This window comes from Eucyclogobius newberryi, unplaced genomic scaffold (genome assembly GCF_026437365.1).
Source record: "Eucyclogobius newberryi isolate DKJ021-1_F unplaced genomic scaffold, fEucNew1.0.hap1 SCAF_2, whole genome shotgun sequence".
Classification (NCBI taxonomy): Eukaryota; Metazoa; Chordata; class Actinopteri; order Gobiiformes; family Gobiidae; genus Eucyclogobius; species Eucyclogobius newberryi.
In genome coordinates this window covers 33,535,650-33,555,898 of record NW_027315834.1, presented here as the reverse complement: position 1 = coordinate 33,555,898, position 20,249 = coordinate 33,535,650, and the positions used below count along the sequence as shown (strand labels likewise).

General features: G+C 38.8%; 1 protein-coding gene across 1 annotated transcript in view; it reads right to left on the bottom strand.

Moving 5' to 3' along the window:
- Window positions 1–12,296: 12,296 nt before the first annotated feature.
- The window catches only part of cacna2d1a (calcium channel, voltage-dependent, alpha 2/delta subunit 1a), a 67,367-nt gene continuing 59,414 nt past the window's right edge, over window positions 12,297–20,249 (bottom strand). Inside the window, exons 33-39 of the mRNA XM_072455078.1 lie at window positions 20,090–20,142; window positions 19,922–19,977; window positions 19,536–19,662; window positions 18,818–18,930; window positions 17,492–17,574; window positions 16,331–16,419; window positions 12,297–15,661 (exon numbers count right to left, since the gene is read on the bottom strand). Coding sequence (XP_072311179.1) covers window positions 15,625–15,661; window positions 16,331–16,419; window positions 17,492–17,574; window positions 18,818–18,930; window positions 19,536–19,662; window positions 19,922–19,977; window positions 20,090–20,142 — 558 coding nt within the window. The 3' untranslated portion in view covers window positions 12,297–15,624. The remainder of the gene's footprint in view (window positions 15,662–16,330; window positions 16,420–17,491; window positions 17,575–18,817; window positions 18,931–19,535; window positions 19,663–19,921; window positions 19,978–20,089; window positions 20,143–20,249) is intronic.

Below are 20,249 nucleotides of genomic sequence, written 5' to 3'. Positions count from 1 at the left end.
TCGCCCACAACGTCAATCAGTGTCAGAGTAGAAGAAGAAATCCAGACTGTATGAAAATCAGATTGGTACCTTTTGAACTTCGGCAGCACCAGGTCCAACATACCTCCACAAGTGAGGGCCAAATAAGTGAGTTTTGACAGCCGATTATTGCTTAGAGGGAGAAGATGTTGGAAGTGGGTGGTTTCTTTCATAACAGACCAAAGCGATGGGAGTATTAACTTGCATGATTTAGTTCTCATACACAGTCCCTGGCCTTATGCAGGGGGATCCAAGATGTCAGTCATGTCCAGTGCTGGTAATTAGGGTATGGAAAGTTGTTCAGCAATATGTATGAAAATTCACAGTTTAACGCTTTCATTTTCCCTATTTTCATCCACAAGAAATCCTCAGTAAAAATATATGTGGGGGAGAAGTGTCTCTGATCCAAGCTCACAGACTACAGGGGAACTCACCTTGTCTCTCAGCAAACATTTTACAGTTTTTTATTAGCAGATGTAAAATGCTTATTTCATACTAGTGTAAACTATGTCACGAGCCTTGAACTGCAGGAGATGCACGGCATTCATCATTACAGAAGGAGTAGCAGATCCCAAAGATTCCAAGGCCAAACGCTGTCAGCACTCACTGCAGCTCCGTGCCAGTACCAACAACGGGCTACTCCAAGGAAAGTTCACTCTTGAATTTGTGATTTGTGTGTCAAATACTGCTTAGAATTGAGTAAGTGGTCTCAAGGGCATTTCCATAAAACTGATAATATAATAATTGTCTTGTAATAATTCATTCACGTGTATGGAGAATTTGTTTTCTTTTTTTCTAAATAAAACCGCAACATTGCAATGGAATTATGGCAATGTTGCAATACTAACTGACAATTGTCAGGGATAGCCAATATATGGGTGCTAGTATTGACATCTATGATGGTTTCACCCTGTATATTGGTAAAAAGACTCAATACAACTAATGGAAATATAAGTGCTGCTCAGTGGTCAAGTAGATAGCACACATGTAGGCTCTGTGCAGCCGGCTGCAGTGGCATGCAATTAATTCTGGTTACGGCAATTTGATGAATGTCCTTCCCTCTCTCAACCCCTATTCCAACTAGAATGTTCAGTCCAAGGAAGTGGGCCAAAAAGATATATATATATATATATATATATATATATATATTATAGTATGTATATATATATATATATATATATATATATATATATATATATATATATAATATAAGATAATCCTTTAATATCCACACAAGGGGAAATTTCGTTGTTACAACGCAGTAGAAACACAGGAGGAAAGGACAGATTATAAACAAAACAAAAAAACTCTTATTAACAAAACTCCTCTCCTATCTTAATAGGGAATGGAGGGGGGGAAATAAAATAAAACAGATAATACAAATAAAAAATAAAGATAAAAATCAGATAATAATAATAATAAAATAATAATGATAATAGAATAAAATAAAAATAAAATAAAGTAAAAATAGCTAGCACAAGACTAGGTAATACTATTAGCAGGTAAGTAAACCGTATGTATATATATATATATATATATATATATATATATATATATATATTAGAAAATACATTTAGCATCTTTATCAGTCCGTTTTGAACCATCACTAAAGATTGTAAATACATTATTTTGCACTGAAGAATTCATGTTTAAAGTTGTGCACCCTTGTCATTGGGAATCTCAGTTGTGCCAGTCCTAAACCAAGGAAACACATTTACCATTAAATTACAAGAGGCTCCATCTGTGCATTGAAGTTGAACACACTCATCTCTTGACCCTTTTCAGTGCATGGTCGCTGTGACATTCATTATTTTATCTACATTCAAAACTTATCTAACATTGCTAGTCTCGAAGGAGCAAGAGGCTACAATCATCAGTGTGATCTAGCCTTTTTCCCCTTTGACCCCGGCGATACTACAATAACAAGCTCCCTAACAGCACCCAGCCCCACAATGTTTTCTCCCCAATTAGGAAGGTGCTTTTCCCCTCACACATGACAGATGAGGGTCACGGGGTGCTCGGACCGCCTTGCTCGCTTCTCCCCGTGTCCACTGAGAGATCAAGAGACAGGACATCCTCGCTTTGGGAAAGGTTGAGTGTTGGAAGTTGTACTGACATAGATAAATTGCCAGTCAGAAGGGAGAGAAAGCCAGAGAAAGAAGCCACAAAGTGGGAAGAAATCGGGAAAATGGAAAGACAAAAAGTAGTAATAAGTATATTGTAAAAGAGAATTGCAAGAAATAGTTTACTAAAACAACAAAAACAATATCTTTGAAGCATTTGGTACAATAAAAGTAGTAATATTTAGTTAATACTATAGATGTAGGTTAATGCCTGCAAAATACTCTGCATAAATGACCATCAGATTGTTTTGACAATTTCAGGAGTTTTTTATAGGCCTATTCAAAAAGGTTTAAGGAGTAGTTTATTTAATTTAGTTTAAACTTTTAATTTGATTTTGTTATTTGACTCTCAGTTACACCATCCCAGTGGCATATATCTGTATAGTTACACCAGAGAGATCTCCCATGTCCCACTGCATTTTCTATGCACTTTTCAGATTACTTTTTCAAAAGATTTGTGTTTATGTCACCACAGAGCAAAAATGTCTTGGGTTTGATTCCCAATCCAAGTTTGGCTTTTGTCATGGTGTTTGCATGTTCTCCCCATGTCTGGGATTCTTCCAAATACTTTTATTTTGCTTTATTTTACAATGCGCACAATAGGCAAATCTTCCTGGGACACCCGATGCATGAAACCCCAAGTCCAGAAAACAGTCGCGGGGCGCTGCACTACAGTTCCTAATAGGTGGCCCCGCAACCCAGAAGGATGGCTCAAATGTAGGTAATGTAAGTTTCCCTGTGAGGACTTGTGCACCTTCCTTTAAGACCAGACAGTGGCTATGTCTATGCACACAAAAATCTTAAGTCAAAATGACATGCCAACTACAAAATCTGATGTGAGCCCATGATCATAAACAAATCATATTACTCACATGTAATTTCAATTGTTAAATAACTCCAGAAATGTGACAATAATTAGATTATTTGAGTGTGGAGCCACTATCACTGTACTCAATAAATTGCCTTTGACAAGTATGTGACACCCAACAGTAAGGACACTTAAGGAGTGAAATACATTCAGACAAATAATGAAATATACTGTATCCAACAATTATTTTCAAGGATTTTTTCGGCCCGTAGGCTTTATTAGACAGGAGTGAAATGGGGATGAGAGAGAAGGGAGGACACATATCAAGTTTAATTATTTTTTCAATATTGTGTAAATTCAAATCAGACATCAACAAATATTATATCAATTTGTGAAGTAAAACCAGGCATAGCGATAGTAAGGTGACTGAGGGAATTGCAGGTGGAAAAACGTAAGAAATCTAAACCTGCAGAGTGAAGTGACCAAAAGAGATAAAGCAGGGCTCACCAAGCCCGAAGGCTGCATTGAAGTCTACTCCTCAGTTGCAATAAAAGGCGCGCAGCGGTCCAATGAATCAAGGCGTTGGGGGCTTTCCTCTCTCTGTTGTATGTTATGTCCACTGCTAATGGCCAGCAGATGTGGACCTCTTTCACAAGTGTGGCTTTGGAAAACATTCTTGCACATAAATCCAATTACAGCTTTAGATAGTGGGCTGGTTAGCACACTCGAGAGCCCTAATGCCCATCAACACAGCTGACTTAGATCATTAAATTTAGCAACAGGTTAAAAGTAGTGGCTAAAGACAAGATAAGCTTACCTATGTTCATATGAGGGATTAAGGTTGTTTGGGTTTGGATTTGGATTTCTTAAACTTTGTGGTAGGTCTGAAGGTATAGAATTATTGTTAACTCTTCAGTGAATCATTAAGTTGAGTGGTTAAGGGGTCCCCCCTATATTGTTGTTTGGGCAAGACACTTGAGAGCCCAGAGTTAACGCGGACACGAGGAGAAACATGCAAATCCCACACAGACAGATCCAGGCGGCCCAGGAATCAACCTTGCAACCTTTTTACTGTTAGGCAAAAGGGCCAGCCACTCTTCAGCCCATCTCACCTCATTGTGTTTTGGTTTGAATGGATGAACTGGGACCTTGATTTAAAGTTCCTTTTGTGCACATTGGTTGAAATTTCCATTTACCATTTTACACAGTGACTAGACTTGACCATTTCAGTGTGATAGTTTCTCTAAAAGGTTGGTGAAATCCCTCTCATTCATCCAGGAGCTATCCATTGTAGTAAAAGATTCAGTTGTAGTCATCTGGACTCTGTTTATGAAAAACAAGCCGTTCTGACTCATCCAAAAGTGATTCTCAAGTTGCAGATCGAGTCTGAGAACTCTGATATTTATCCTACTCCTGATAAAAGCCTATCTGTTTATCTATTAGTTTGCACTGTTTTAAGTTTCCCCAGAGACTAATCTTCTCGGTTACCCTAACAGCCCTAATGGGCCATAACAATAGTTGGCTGCCGCTCCCTCACCCCCAACAGGTTAGCAACAAACATTAAATCTTGGGGAAGGTGGTCCTCTTATTTCAATAAGAAATCTACTCCGCTGTCAGCACAACTGTAATATTACATTCCAACTGATGTCTCAGTGGTGTGTGATTATTATACTATCCATTTTTAAATAATTATTTTACTTGTTGGACCAAAAATATTTAGTTTTAGTTTGCAACCTTTCCAAATAAATCAGAAATGATGCATGAGCAAAATTATACCTCTTGTTTCATCTGGCCCACATGTGTGAACTTCTATAAATCTGTTAATTCATGTTTTCCAGACACAACGTGAGACTGTTAAATTGATATTACACTTTGTTACCTCTGGGTGTTACACTGCAGTATTGCCCTATCTCTACTTCTGGAAAGTCTATAGAGGAATTTAACAACCCCGTTCTGCCTTACAACTCAATGGCAAGTTGTATTTGAAATTTAACAAGGAGGGTGTTAGACATGTGTGTTTAGAGTCATCAAAAGGATCAAAATTTTCTTTGCCACACCAATGTTTGTTAATGGATTTTTAGTGTAAAATGTTTTCTCTAACATCTTAAAATAATTCATGATTTGGAGTTGCAACAAAGACAGTACAGGTGAGCTGACCTGGAATTCCGGCTGGATGCATACTGCGACTGGACCATATGCAGTTGTTTGCATGGCAGCTGCTGCATGCATGTCTGGCACCTCATTCACTGCTAACTGGCTCCACGTGTGTAAAAGACAGGTCCACAGAGGTCCACATAGGTCACACACTGTTGAATGGAAGTGTGTGCAGTATGCTACACTCCACAGACACACACACGCATGGGCACATGGGCTAATCTACAGGCTTTAGCAGCACAGCGGGACTGCAGCATTCATGTGGGCTTTTATGGACTGAGGTGGGGCAGCCAGAGGTGAGATGGGTGAGAGAGCTGTAGTAGGGTACACTGGGGGGAGAGAGAGGACAGGAGGGGGGACGAGGGGCTCACCAGGTGCTAATAGCTTTCCTGCAGCTTTGAAACGTGCGCTGGTGTGGACTGCAATGGAGTCAACTTTCATCTGTGGCAAATTATCCAGACCCAGGTTTGACCTGCCTTCAACACACAGACACATACCAGTGACACTGACTGTGTGGGACACACACATACACCTGGGCACTCAAAGCTCAATCCAAATGGTTAAATAGTACCAGTAAGTCATTTTTATGACAAAACAATCACAGTCTTATTGTAAACATCCTTTTAGATCCATAGTGATCTCAATGGTTTACAACATTTTGGCTCAATCTCCTGATTAGGACCCTGCAAATAGTGCATTTTATGAAATATGTGGGTTTATTTGGTTTTGTTTACTCTCTTTGGGTGGTTTTGATGTAATATGACATTGAATGTTTTGAGTGAAAATTGCCTTCAGTTAGTATGGTCATTTTATTTGTAAGTATTATGTCTTGTTCTGCAGCTGCAGAGCATTCCTCTGTGCTGTCATCACTAACACACACCTGTACCACTTTTCAACATTTCTACAATATCAAAACCAAAGCATTGCTCAAGCAGAAGCCAGTGTTGTTACAGGTTAAACTAAATTTCATGCTAGTTCAGCAACATCTCAATAAAATTGACTGTGAAGAATATTTTCCCTTTTAAGACATTTTTGGCTTAACTATAAACACAACAAAGGAAGGATTTGCTGCGCCAGCCAAGACCACACACTTTTTCTATTCAATACAAGAATTATAGTCTGGGTCCTGGTCTTATCTTTCCAAGTTCGGATGGACGTGATTGACAGGAGAAAAAGCAAAGTAAAATACGAAACAAAAATCAATGAGCAATACATTTCTTCTAAAGAAAATAAATTATAATAAATATATGTATCCTGAAGAGCAAGTGGTGACCAGACTGTAAATCCCACACAGAGGATTTCAGTCTGGATTTACCAGGTAAAGAAAAGACTATCAGGGTCAAGAAATATAGGAAACTGATCTGAACTGGACCAGGACCACTTCTTTGGGCCCTAGAGTTTTTTGATAGATCGTCAAATTAAAATGTTTTACATAAATATATATAATATAATATAATATAATATAAAATGCTATTTCATTCAGCCTGTGAAATGTCGACATCGCAAATCCTGGTATCTAAATTAAGCTAATGCCTTGTGGAAGCTTTTTCAGGTGTTGACATTCAACTATAAGCCACTGGGAAGGTGTAAATGAGTGAACATAAAATTACCTCCTGAACCTTTAGGAACAAGCAATTTAACTAATTTGATGCTAATCTCTGTCCATTGGCATCAAGTGGCATCAGCAGAAAACCTGGCTCACACCAGATTGACCCGTGTATGTGTAATGTACAAAGCACCATTGTGTTTTTGTTTTTGAAAAACAAAATAGCCCATAACTCTCATAAAATGGATTTTTGGTTTGGGTTGTTTTGACTTCTGCCCAAACCACACTGCTGCTCTGTGATTGGTTCTCGTCCCGTCTGTGATTGGCCTGGTTAAACCATTGGAGCGGACTGCAAACGAATCGAGCTTAGATTATACTTCCCGCATTCAAATTCTGCATGGAAATGACACACGGAGGGCGCGTTCAGACCGCGGCATTCCAGATTTGCCCTGGGCGTCCCCCGTTGGACGCCTGTACATTTGAAGGCAGACACTTTGGACTCCTGGACGCATGTCTGAAAATTGAACTCAACAGCAAATGTACGTCCGAGGCGTCCGGCACACATACTCTGTGGAGGAGTTGTTGTGTTTCCTGTTGTAGCTGTTCTCTTGGTGTGATGGCAGACCAAGTTCAAAAACGAAGGCGAATGGCTCAGCGGCTTGTTTGGGTCAACCAGATACTTCAGAGGTGAGCAAAGTTTGCTCCAAGAGCTGTGTCTGAATAATATTGTTTTTGCCAATAAGTTGTTTGCTTTGGTCTTTCTTCCAAATAGTGAAATGCGTAGGTACGTCACTGGAGTGTAATCTGTGATCGGTTGCCATGCCGTGTCGACCACCAAAGGTTCAGCTTTGAGCGTCCAAAGCGTCCAAAGCGTCCAGAGTGTCCAGAGTGTCCACATAGACTTTGAATGTAAACTGGACACATTGACGCCGCAGTGTGACGCTCCATAAAGGAGCATTCAGACAGCAGCATCCAAATTCATGCCGGACGCCCCAGTTGGATTGATGTACATTTGAAGGTAGATGCTTTGGCTGTGCGTCAACATAGACTTTGAATGTAAACTGAACGCCTTGACGCTGCAGTGTAAACGACCCTTAACAAGACGGATTCTCAAGAGTTTGTATACTCACAAAAATCGGGAGAATTATCTTGCTGGGAAGGTTAATCAGCAGATCAACATAAATCAAGGATTCAGGTAAAACTTTACACTATATATAAGGATACAATTTTGCTGTGATTTAAGATGTCCACACACATTTACATAATAATGCAAATATGGAGATAAATATTATGAAAATGCGCAAATGTACATTAATGACCTGACTCTTGTGAGTACAATCCCCTTTTTTTCACGACTGTTAGAAATTATTGTTAGACTGTAAAAAAAATATATACAACACATTTCTGGGAGGCCTGATTGGTTGAAATACCTGTCCATACATTTGAAGGGAGATGCAAATAAAGGTGTCTAATTACACAGCGGGGGGAGGGTCGGACACTGAAAACAATATCAGTTGATCCCAGATAGTTTATAATGTATTTATACAACATGTTTCTCTCTTAAGAGAGTTGGTCCACGTATTGGATGACCCTCAGGCTTAAAGGGCTAGTACACAGTATGCTTCATCAAGTGATCTTCAGACAGTCCCTGACACCTGACTGGATACAATTAAAGCACGTTAAAGTAGAAAGCAACAACAACGTTTGAACTATTCTAATACATTTTGTTGGCTTAAGTACTTTAACAACACAGATAAGCGTGACTCAATGCCTCTTACTCTTACTGTACCACACATGACTGCAGAGCACGCAACCCTTTGATTTGCTGCTGTGGTGGTGTTTGCGTGTTGCTCTCTCCCTCACTAACGATGAGTGTGTGTGAGTGGACAAGCTGGCGCTGCAGGTCTGCGTATGAGTCAGCTCAGTCACCTTTGAGTGGGAAAGTGGACTAACTACATCCAATCACTTTTGATATACTATGCGTGCGTTTTAAAAATGCGTGTGGGCCGGTGTTTTGCTCCAGCGCAGGTTTGGCTTCAGTAGAAAAGAAAAATGTGTCTCTAACCCAGACACATGCTGTTATGTCTGCTCTGATGACCAGACACCTGTAGTCCACAGGAAGTAACTCACTATAAGAGACATTGTGAATTAGACTAGTCCACTTGAACCTTTATTCACAGAGGAATATTCGGAGTGGGTGCCTGTACATACAGGAATGGCTTAATACACAGCTTGGGCCAATTGTGCAATTCTCAATTTTGCAATTTCAAATACAAGTCGGATATCTGGATATAGGAATCTGTCCCTAAATCTAAACTATAAAAAATACTCACCACTGGTAATACTTGGACCACTCATTGAGGTCAGATGATTTAGAGTGATACACAAGTTTTTTTCACACCAGAGTTTGTTTGTTTGTTTACCTGCTCCCTCGCAATCTTCTTCAGAGTGGTCATGTGATGTTCCTGTGACGTGTCTTGTGAAACAATATCCCAGATGTGTGAGAGTAAATAGGCCCCATCGTCCCGGTTTATAGTCTTGTTGGCGCGTTTTTGTTTTTCAAAACATACATCGCGGAAACATTAATCCCACGGAAAAAGGAACATTGGACAGAGTGTGAGAAGGAAACAGCGACACTATAAACTGGGACGAGGAGGCCTTTTTGCTGGGATAATGTCCTAAAGAAGTCCAACTGCCTCTACCGGTAAGAAAACAGTGTCAACACTGTAAATCAGTGGACAAGACATGTCACAGCAACACGTGACACTCTGAAGATGATTGAGTGAAAAAAATCTGAACAACCAAGTTAACTTGGACTGGACTAGTTTTGGACAGTAAAATGTGTATAAGTAACACATTTAACTGGCAAACAGTGTTTAATAAAGCCTGACCACCTGTTCAAAATAAATGGACAAGATTGATCTCACAAATGTGTACTTAAAACTGTAGCTAAGTTACATAAAAAAGCCTCTAATCCTGATAATGTCGCACATGTGTCTATTGTTTTTGTGGTCTCATAAAATAAATTTGATGTTGTGGTCGTACTTTCTGTAGAGAACAACATGAAAGGTTCATGATAAGTCTTTGCTACCACTCTGCAACAATTATAACAAACAAATGCACAAAGACAAGCGCATGAATCACAAAGAAGGCTCTAAATAACGGAGCAGGTAAACAACATCAAATCAAGATGTTTTGAGGGAAATGGTTAGAAAACATTTGCAATCAACAATGTTTTGTGTCTGCATACGTCATATTTAATATCCTCTGTCAAACACATCTACAATATTTATATTTTGAACAAATATTTAGCTACCACAATTGTTTTTATCAAAACTCTTTATAGCAGCCAAAATGGTGCTGTAAAAATCCCAGTAATCAATATGTTGCCCTTTCACTTATATATTTCTTTAATCCTCCCTGGAGCCTTTCAGTTTATTTCAGGTTGAAAGAATGCCATTCCCAAACGGTAATCTCTATCATTGTAATCTAATATGTTAAAAAAAGCCTTCAGCCTTCAGAATGTAGAGGTTGCATGCAGGGGACTGCTGGCCCTCAGGCTGGAGACATTTGTGAGCTTGAACAGTAAAAGTTGAAATAGTGAGGGAGAGAAAATGATATGCTAAACATATCAATCTGACCGTGGCTGAAATGAAACCCTTTGTATCTAATAAGCGTCATAAGACCTACATGACAGCACTTGTGACTGGGCCTTGTACCGATGCCAAACAATGCCTTTATGAAGTGTTTGAAATGTTTAAATGAAGCGCCACTGACCTCATTTGGGATGGGGGCAGTTATGAAAGTCTCTTCTGGAACAAAAACAGGAGGACATGCTGTAAAATGACACAGTAGAGGATTGAGGCGCAGAGACAGTGGCTTAAAAATGCCCTGGTGGTCCCACTCTTTGTACATCATTTCAGTACAACCACAAACCACTGACATTTCTTCTCCGTAAACATATTGTATGAACACCGGACGGCGGACTTATTTACTGCGGACTTGTGGGTACAAACAAGTTTAGTTTGTGGGAGAAACAGGAGAAATGAATGGAGCATTTGTTTAAAGGAATCACTTGCAAAAGCTCTATCATTGTCTTAACACATTTTAGTGATGACGACTTTCAATCTGACTAGACCATGAATCACAAAAACTGAATGAAAGGCTGTTTTGAAATATTTAGATTTTCGGGGAAGAGAAAACCCTCTTGGAACAACTTGAGAGTCACTTGGACGTCATATTGTTGATTATTTTTACACCGCATATTACTTGAAAAGCCAAATGTGGGGAAACAAATTCATTACAATAATTTTTTGTTCAAATTTCAAAACAAACCATTTTTATTTGCACAACCCTAGTATGTTCTGAAACAATCAAAAACAAAACAGAGGCTTACTTCTCTGTAAACCTTGTTATTTAATGATGCACTTGTACTCATGCCATGTAGTCCAGAGGCAGGCTTTCCTCAGTGAGCGCTTGACATTTTAATTCATCCGGAGAAGACAGAGAGGAGCGATCCAAGGACACGGGCTGTTACCGGAAACATGGATTTTAGCATAATAAATATAGCCGAAGTCAAATAAAAACAGATTACACATCCTCAAATAAAATGAGTGCTCTAAATTCACCATTGGCAGAGTATTAGCTTAACAATAGTAACAACAATTCAACAGGTGTAGGAGGGGTAAATGCTGTTGAACCACAAGATGAGATGGTTTATAATGGTATCTTTAGTGTCTTGTCGGCATAAAAACTTTAACCAAAAGTTGATAACACAAAAAACATACCAAAGGGTTAAAATATGACAAAAAATTAACCTCTGATGATAAAATCCTCTTTACCTAAAGTGCTATTTCATAAGTCGTTTCAGTTCCTGGCTCTGTAAAATACACATCGTTAGATTATTGGTCTCTGTACAGTCATTTTCCAGATGTGCTACTTACAATAAAAGCCATATTTAACATTTTAAATAAATACTATAAAGGTATAATTGGTGCTATATAAAGTGTCCCAGAGCACCTGAGGGATTTAGCTTTCTATGCCACTCGTAGGGACTTGTGCAGAACCTTGGGCCACGGTTTTAATGTCCATAATAAAGTAAGTAAAGGGTAAAATGAGCCTGTCGATTGACTTGGGAGGACTGGAGGAATCTGGACTTGAGCACAGATGGTTTGAGGTTTTCGTAAAGCAGGCCGCGCTATCGAGAAAGTCACTTACCATTTCATCAACATACAACAGGAAAAGGAGAAGTTACAGTCAAATTATGAGCCAAGGGAGATTCTGGGTCATCGTTAATGGATAAGTACTTTAGCCAAGTTCAATGTTGCGGACCTCTGTCTAACGCAGCTCTATTGCAGGACACTGTTGACTTTGGCCAACAGTCAGAAGTGATGTTGGCTAGACGCTGAGAGAGCACACGCCACTTCCTTTTCTTCTTACACGTTTGGATTGTTAGATGGTGATCAAGCAGGGTTCAATCAGAAGAGCAACTAAATGATTTGTCATGATTGATTTTTCAACGTGCACTAAGTTGTATTTGTGATTTTTCTTTTTTAAACTTTTGTTGTAGAATACTTTCACACAATTTGGAGGTAATCCAAACCACCAAACCTTGTTTTGTGTGACAATCAAAAGAAAATGCAATGGATAATAATCATAAACTTTATTTTGAATATACCTTAGTCTCACAACACGTTTCCCTCCTAGGATTATAAACAGTGTAATTTTTTTTTCTTTTCGTAAGAAGAACATCATTTCGTACAAATTTTTTACAAGACTATTAAAGCACAATCAGGAAGACCGACAAAGAGGCCCACGGGGAGTCATTTGTCAAAGTGGACGCCTTCATTCAGAGCCTGCCTTCAACTATCAAGGCAAAGAAAGTGATTGACATGCCTGCCAATCAAAGGTAATAGACACAAAGTAAACACACGGTAGGCAATCTCTAAGATTCCATAAATAAAAGGCAAATCCACACAGTCAAAACAGAGCACCAACAGAATTAAAATCACGTCAAATCACACTTAGAAGGAGGGTATTCCTGAGGCGACAGCATCCGATTGGAGCACTTACGAGCAGAACGGTACATGCTCACCACTGAGTATCAATACAGCGTAGCTTTTTGGCCATTAATACCCTAAATATCCATGCACTCTTAAAAAGGGGACCATACCAGGATTTGACATGTTAACACTCCCAGTTTTTAAGTTATCGCCACAATGTGCAGTGTGTGCTTTGTTATGGAATCTGTGTCACAAAATACTTTCCAAGTTCCAAGTGGACTTTGCTCTGCACATTATCAATGAGAAATAATATTTTGTTGTTTGGCAGAACAATTCATGTGGTGTTAATTACATTACTGTATCATCTGTGAATAGGAAGTAAAATTGGTTATTACCTTCTATATATAATTGTTATAAAGTTGCCTGGATCTCACTTGGTACCACAAATACCAGAGAAATGTTGTTTGCGTTCTTGATGGTCTAATAATGGCAAAATGCCAAGAGCACTTATAAAGTTATGTGTTACAATTTGGCTTCCACATGTGAAATCACTAGTATGGTCTTAAAGGTGTCTTATCCAAAAGGTCTACAAAGAAGATGCCTCGAACATGAGAATAGTGCATACCACATAACAATGCCCAATCCGGCCTCCTTGTTGCACTCAGAGCACGGATGAGCCAAATGCTGTCTCCCCAAGTAAAAGGCAGTAAGAGCTGACCATACCATATGTATCTTATCATAAACAGATGCCGAGCACTCAGGAGATTATGCTTCCTACATCACACTCTACAGACGGAGCATATACCAAATATATGAGATTCATCAGACTCAGCCACAACCATGCAGCATTGGGAAACTTACATCTTGCCTTGGTAGCATTGCATAAATATTAGGATAATAGGTTCTCCATAAGAGTCCTATATGGCACTTTATATTATGTCTAATATTTAATAAATAGCACAAACAGCATTGTTAGTTTCACCAAATTTGTTAGAATATAGCTGGAAAAGTGCACACCACACAGAGATCGCGACAACCTGAAAGTGTTGGATTGGAAGATATGCTACATAACCTGACTTTAAAAGCTTAAAGGTGCTGGATTAAATAATACATTTAAATATTCAGGCTAAACTTTAGGACAGGGGTGTCCAAACCTTTTTCACATAGGGCCGAATTTGGAAATTTATACGGAGCAGAAGGCCTCAGACAACCCAACAATGAAGTGAACCATTCGAAATGTTGCATTGAACATAGTTTCTATGAGGCTCGGAACATTCATATTAGGTTGGTATAAGATCATTTTTTGGATTTTTTCCAATTTTACTGTAAAAAGTATTACTTTGTTTGTTTGTTGATTGTTTTAGCAGGAAGCCAGAGGGCCAAAAAAAAAATGGTCTGAGGGCCACACAGTTTGGACACCGCTGGGCTAAAGCCACTAAATGTAGTTAAAATTTTGTTAAGTGAAGTTGTTAAAATTGCATATCAAATCCAAATGGCATTATATACAACTGCCAACAGTTGCAGATTTTCTTCTTAAATAAAGTAATAATTTCTTGTATGTATCAAATTTCTGATTGTTTTTGTTCTTGATCAAAAGTGACAAAAAAGAGCATTAGGCTCATTTTCACAGGCCAAAAACAAGAGCACAGACCAAATGAAGACTGTTTAGAGGTTTTCCAGATCATTTCTATGATGTAAAAAGCCAGATTACATAAATACAAGAAGGAGAAAACATTTGACAGAATCTCATTAAAAAAAAAAAAAGTGGAAAAGTATGTAAGGTTGCGAAATGTCAGATTTTGTTCAGCTCAATAGTGCATAAAAAGTCACTGATTTAAGGACATGTCCATAATTTCTTTAGAAACTGCACTAGACTTGACATCATTTTTCAAAAAAAGTAAAAAAAAAAAAAGTACAATATCCATAAATAATCCGTGTTAGTGGTTACACAATATAATTTAGGAGTAGTAAATTTTCAATCCACACAAACTGAATAGAAATCCGATGCAGAAAAAGTGGCAATCAAGCATCACAACAGTGCTTCATTCCAAAAATAAATAAAAGATTATTTTCCACTCAGTAGCTACAGGCTAAGACGTTACACTGTCTACATGGCACAAGAGAGTTAAGTCCACTGAGAAAGAGTCACTGGCCGGTTTCAAACTGAGCAGCTTCACCAATGGCAACACACCTTTAAACCTTTTTAAACCAGATAAAAGTGGCCTGTGGCAGTTGGAGAGTTGATTGGCCAAAAAATTATGACTAAAAGTTTTGTGTTCGGAGTCTTTTTTTCATATGCAAGAACACAGTGACAGAGGGCAGTGTCAGGGGCACAGTAAAAGGTTCTTAGGAGCATTATCCCGCAAACTAAACTTGTGATGTCACAATTTGGCTTCCTTCAATATATCCAAGTAATTTTACCAAAATAAAATGTTTAAATAAATAAGTAAATCATATCCAGCCACTGCAAACAGACTGAAAATAAAGCTTGCTATAAGCAATGTTGTTTCTGGCAGTGGTCAGTTAAACCGATCAGTATCTTGAGTAAACAGCTGACCTTACCACTATCATTAAAAACATCCTATTGACACTAAAACATAAGGCAGTTCCATCTTTTTCCTCGATAACATCAGGGTCCAACGCGGCCAACCAAAATGAATCTGTGGATTCCTCTAATCTCAGAGGGCAGGAGGACTTCAGGGGTAGAGCAAAGATTTAGCTCCAGTTCCAGTTCTCAAACCATCCGGCGGATACATCTCTGTTTATGCCCTCACTGACCCTCTGAAACCATCTTAAAGGATGTGATTGGTTGTTTTGTCTTCACTTGTGTGGCAGGGTTGCCTGCTGAGAGTCCGTTTGGTTGAATAGTAGTTGGGATGTCACAATAAGGTCACGATAGGACAGTGTCTCGTCTGGAGCTCAGAACCCAGAGCAGTGCCAGCTGCACGGACACCATGAGCCACAGAGAGGGACTCAGACTGGATGCACCGCCACAGTCAGCGTCCTCCTCCTGGAGCCAGCACAGAAAAAACAGTTACTGACTAGTGCAAGCGAAACAATAAACACTTCTGAGCGGAGCTATGCTGAGAATAAACAACTGTCTATTTGAAATTTTATTAAAACATTGTGTCTCTACAAAAGAACTACTCTGAATGCTAAACATCTGGGGAGGTAGAAAAGAAATGACTGACCATCATAATTTTGGAAAGGAACAAAAATGTCGAAAACGGTTAGAGAGATGTACAAAGGTCTGGATGCAAATGGGAAGTGAGTCTTTGTGTTTAAACAAACGTCTCGCTGCACTGGGAATCAGACGTCAGCCGAGACAGACATTCTGGTGTATTGCATGAGACGTGTCATGATAAATGGGCAGAGATACCAGAGGTTCAAAGTCAGGTGCATGGAGAAAAAAGTTAGCCAGTGAATAAATGAGGCAAGGTAAGTCCAAGCGAGGGAAAGACAGATGGTGATAAAGCACACAAGAATGACAGGATGGAGAGATAAGACAGAAGATGAATAGGAAAAGACACATTCACAAGGAAGAAATATGGAAAATTAGTTAAAAATGATGTAACATAAGGTGAGGAAAAATCAGAGGGAGCCAAAAGTGCTAAAAGTGAGTGAATAATAACGATTAAATGTTAATAATGAAAAAGAGTGCTAGTGTTATGGAACTGACCCGAGACAGCACATGAACAGTGGCAGCAGTAACATGAGCAGAGAAGAAGCCAATGGGGAGCCTGCGCTCCGCCAGCAAATGACCTCATCCTAAACATCAACAGCCAATCACAGAGCAGAGAACAAAGAGAAAGAGAATCATGCAGCAAAGGTCCACATAGTTAGCAAGAAGTATTAGCAAAACACAAGCATTAGATTTAGTAGAGTCACAAGAAAGAGGCATTCACTACGAGGGAACGTGGATTAGAATAGGAAAACAAACAGTGTTCCAGTGGAGGAATTTCCCACACAGACTCCCAGAACATGTTTCTTTCTAAAAGCTTTTCATGAATACAGTTATTGATGGGTGTTTGTCTCTGTGTGGGAAATTCCTCGACAAAGATGACATGCTCAAGTACAAGAGTTGTAAAAATGCAGACAATCTGATTTCTTGTCTCACACACCGCGGCCTACAAGACAAACTCCATTATCCCATTCATTGAACTACTCTCTTGAACTACTGCATGGATGGTTTAAGATTACCTTATTTATTTGTGAGTTTTTTAAATGTATTACTTTTTTTTAAATTCCTTTTCTATTAGCCTTTATTTAACCAGGTAAGAACCCATTGAGATCGAAACATCTTTCTCAATAGTGACCTGGGGCAAAGTAAAGACATAACATCACACACATTTTAAAACATGACATATTTAAAAGACATTTATAAAAGAAAACAACACATCTACATTTAAAAGATTCACTCTTTGTCTCTGTTTCAGGCACATACCTAGATGTCTTAGATATTATGAAATTCAAATGGGAAGTCCTCACAAATAATCATTTGCCTGAAACCCATGAATAGTGACTCATATTTATTATTATATACTATTCCATTTGGTCTGGCCCACCATGGCAACGAAACCTTTGTTGAGAGGAATAGTAAAGCATAACCATAAATACATATAAACATACACACAGTAGCCTCAAGGCCAGCTATTTTGATTTGAAAAGGTTCTCTGATTTTAACATCAGATTTTCTGCCAACTTCTTCTTATTCTCTTTGGGCTAGTAAAAAATAAAGAGTCTCACTTTTCAGCAGCCTCGCAAGAGGATGTGTAAACCTCTACAGTGACAAGGCTGTGCACTTCAAATAGCTCTTAACCAGAGGCAGTGGTGTACTTACACTCTCATTTTTATCAAAGCAAAATTCAGGGCCTTTCCTGTAGCGAGGAGTCTTGGCCATTTCACAAGGATTCGGTCCATCGGCTGTACAAATGGTCAGGAATAAGCTCACAAATGATTTAAACAACCATAAAAAGGATCAGTCTGGTCTCTCAACATACAAGCTTTCACCTGTAAACATGCAATATGCTGTAAATACGAGTGTTATCATTATTATTAAGATGATTAAGTTATCTATTTTTGATATGATACTTCTGTTCCTAACCTGTCTAACCTGCTGCAACAGTGGAATTTCCCCATTGTGGCACAAATAAAGATTATCTTATCTTTTCATTGCATCTAAAGATGTTTAATTATTTATTTATTTTATATATTATGTCAATTATATTTTTAGCCCGTAGGACAGATGAGAATGAAATGGGGGATGAGAGAGAAGGGAGGACATGCAGCAAATAATCAGAGTCTGGAATCTAACTCACGACACTGCAGCCGGCTGAACATGGAGCCTGGCACACATGTGCTGTGCCTTAACCACTCCATCTAGCTTACTCAAATAATAAAATGCATACCCCATTTATGTGTCTCTTATATGTCAACAAAATATTTAAACCTGACCCTATCTTTTTTTAAACAATTTATATGTCCAAAGCAATTTTGGCCATTTTTACACATAAAACAACAACAAAAAAAAGACACAAACGTAGATGTAGTTTGAGAAGAACTCAAACTACATGTTTTTTTTACATTTATGTAAGTAAACTACAGAAGAAAGAGTGTCTGGAGTGTGGTCCAATAGATTTGGTTTTCCATCTGGCGGATCACTGAGCACGGACAAAATGAACGACTCGTGTCAGCAAGATTGTTAAATTGAATGAATAGAAATTAAAGTTTTGTGATTTCTGTCATGTCTTTTGTTATTTTCTCTACAAATAAACTTAAGTTTTAAATGAATAAATCTCAAAATTTAAGATTTTGTTGTATTTGCCTGCAGTGCCTTGCCCTAAACAACCACTAAAATGGACAACTGTGATAATAAACAGTGCAAAAAGCATTACCCAATACCAGATGAATTGTGCTTGCCTTTTGACGCAGATTTCGCCATAATCGACCTCAGAATGAAGTGTATGATAACTGTTTGTAAACTTGTGAGCAGAGTTCTCCCACACTTACATCTGTCACACAGACACCGAGCAGCCTGTGCAGCTTTCAGCCAAAACAGTTGTTACTGCCCATCGCCATGCACAGAAAGTAGAAATGAGCATCAAAGAACTAACAACTTTGACCAAATAGCCTCTCTACTGGAGCATGCATTGAGCCAAAAGGATACACTGTTCCTCTTCCTGTATCAGTGGCTTGGTATCGCAAGATCTGCAGGTGTGTTTTGCATCAGCGATGATGAAGACCAGGTTTGTCTTGGGCAGTTTTTCAGCATGGTAAAGTCTGAGGAGGAACATAATCATAAGAGACAAGTTACAACGGATTCAACTTAGAAAAGATGCAGATAAAAAGACACTTTGCTGAGAGGCGTACAAAGGTCCAGAAAACAACGCTCTTAAAGTCACTCACTGAGGCGCAGAAGCTTTGACATGCCTTATTTATAAAGACAAAAACACAATGTATTTGCCCCTGACAGTTGGGTAAAGTATTGTTGAGGGGACACTGACTTGCTGTGCCACTCCACTTTTCTGCCGCACCTTAAGTGAAAGCCACATGTCACCGGTGCACAAATGATTTTCTTCACTTTTTTATGACAGTCATTAAAGAGAAACATATGTGTGTAGCTAATGTGCAGGAATGCCACGCAGCACGCAGTCAGGCACTCTATTAGCCGGCACGAGGGGACCTTAAAAAGTACGCAAGCCACATGTGTGCCATGCAGGACGGTGGTCCAAAAAAGTGAATTGACTTCACCTTTATGGCATGTGAACTTTTATAACTCTTTCTGAGTGGCACCTCTGGGGACGACGCCTGAGAGGTCCCACATCACACAGCTCTGTTTGTCTCCTAATGCTCCTTGTTTGCAGAGATTTATGTGGCACTCTTACCTGGAGCAGTTTTCACAGTCCACGGTGCCTCTGAAAGACAGGTTGGATGACTCAAACAAGTACTGAGTTTGCTCTGTGATACACACTTCTTTGAGCATGGCATCTGATAGCTTATCATCCATTTCCGCTAGGAAACAAAAATGTATTAATCAGTATTCATGTCACATAAGTTAATGATGTAGAGGCAGGTCAAATATCAAACTTTAGAGACAGGAAGGCTTGGAGGGTTTTTAAACTATCCAGGTGACACCTGTGCATGTATTCAACATCTGTATTAAGACTTGTTAATCTGTTGTAGAGTTTGATTCTGGCTTATAGTGCACAAAACGTTTAAATATCTAGTAAATAAAATACATATTAGATAAAATATATTGCCAGAGACTTACCAGCATCTAGGTAGGAAGGCAATGTGATGCTGACTAAAAGCTGCTGCAAAATAGACCTGGAGAAGGAGACCACCCATGTTGTCAAATATACAAACTTATAAAATACAATGTTTTTTCTGTCATCATCAAGTACGATATAATCTACTTTATGTTAAGAATTAAACTCACCAAGCTGCTGCAGTTGCCCACCAACCGACATTCAGGATATCTGCAATGGTGGGCTGAAAAGAATAATATTGTCAAATGTAGATCACATTTATATAATATGTATTCGGCAGTGTTGATGAGGAAACACTTAAAACCTGCAGTACAAAACATGATACATAAA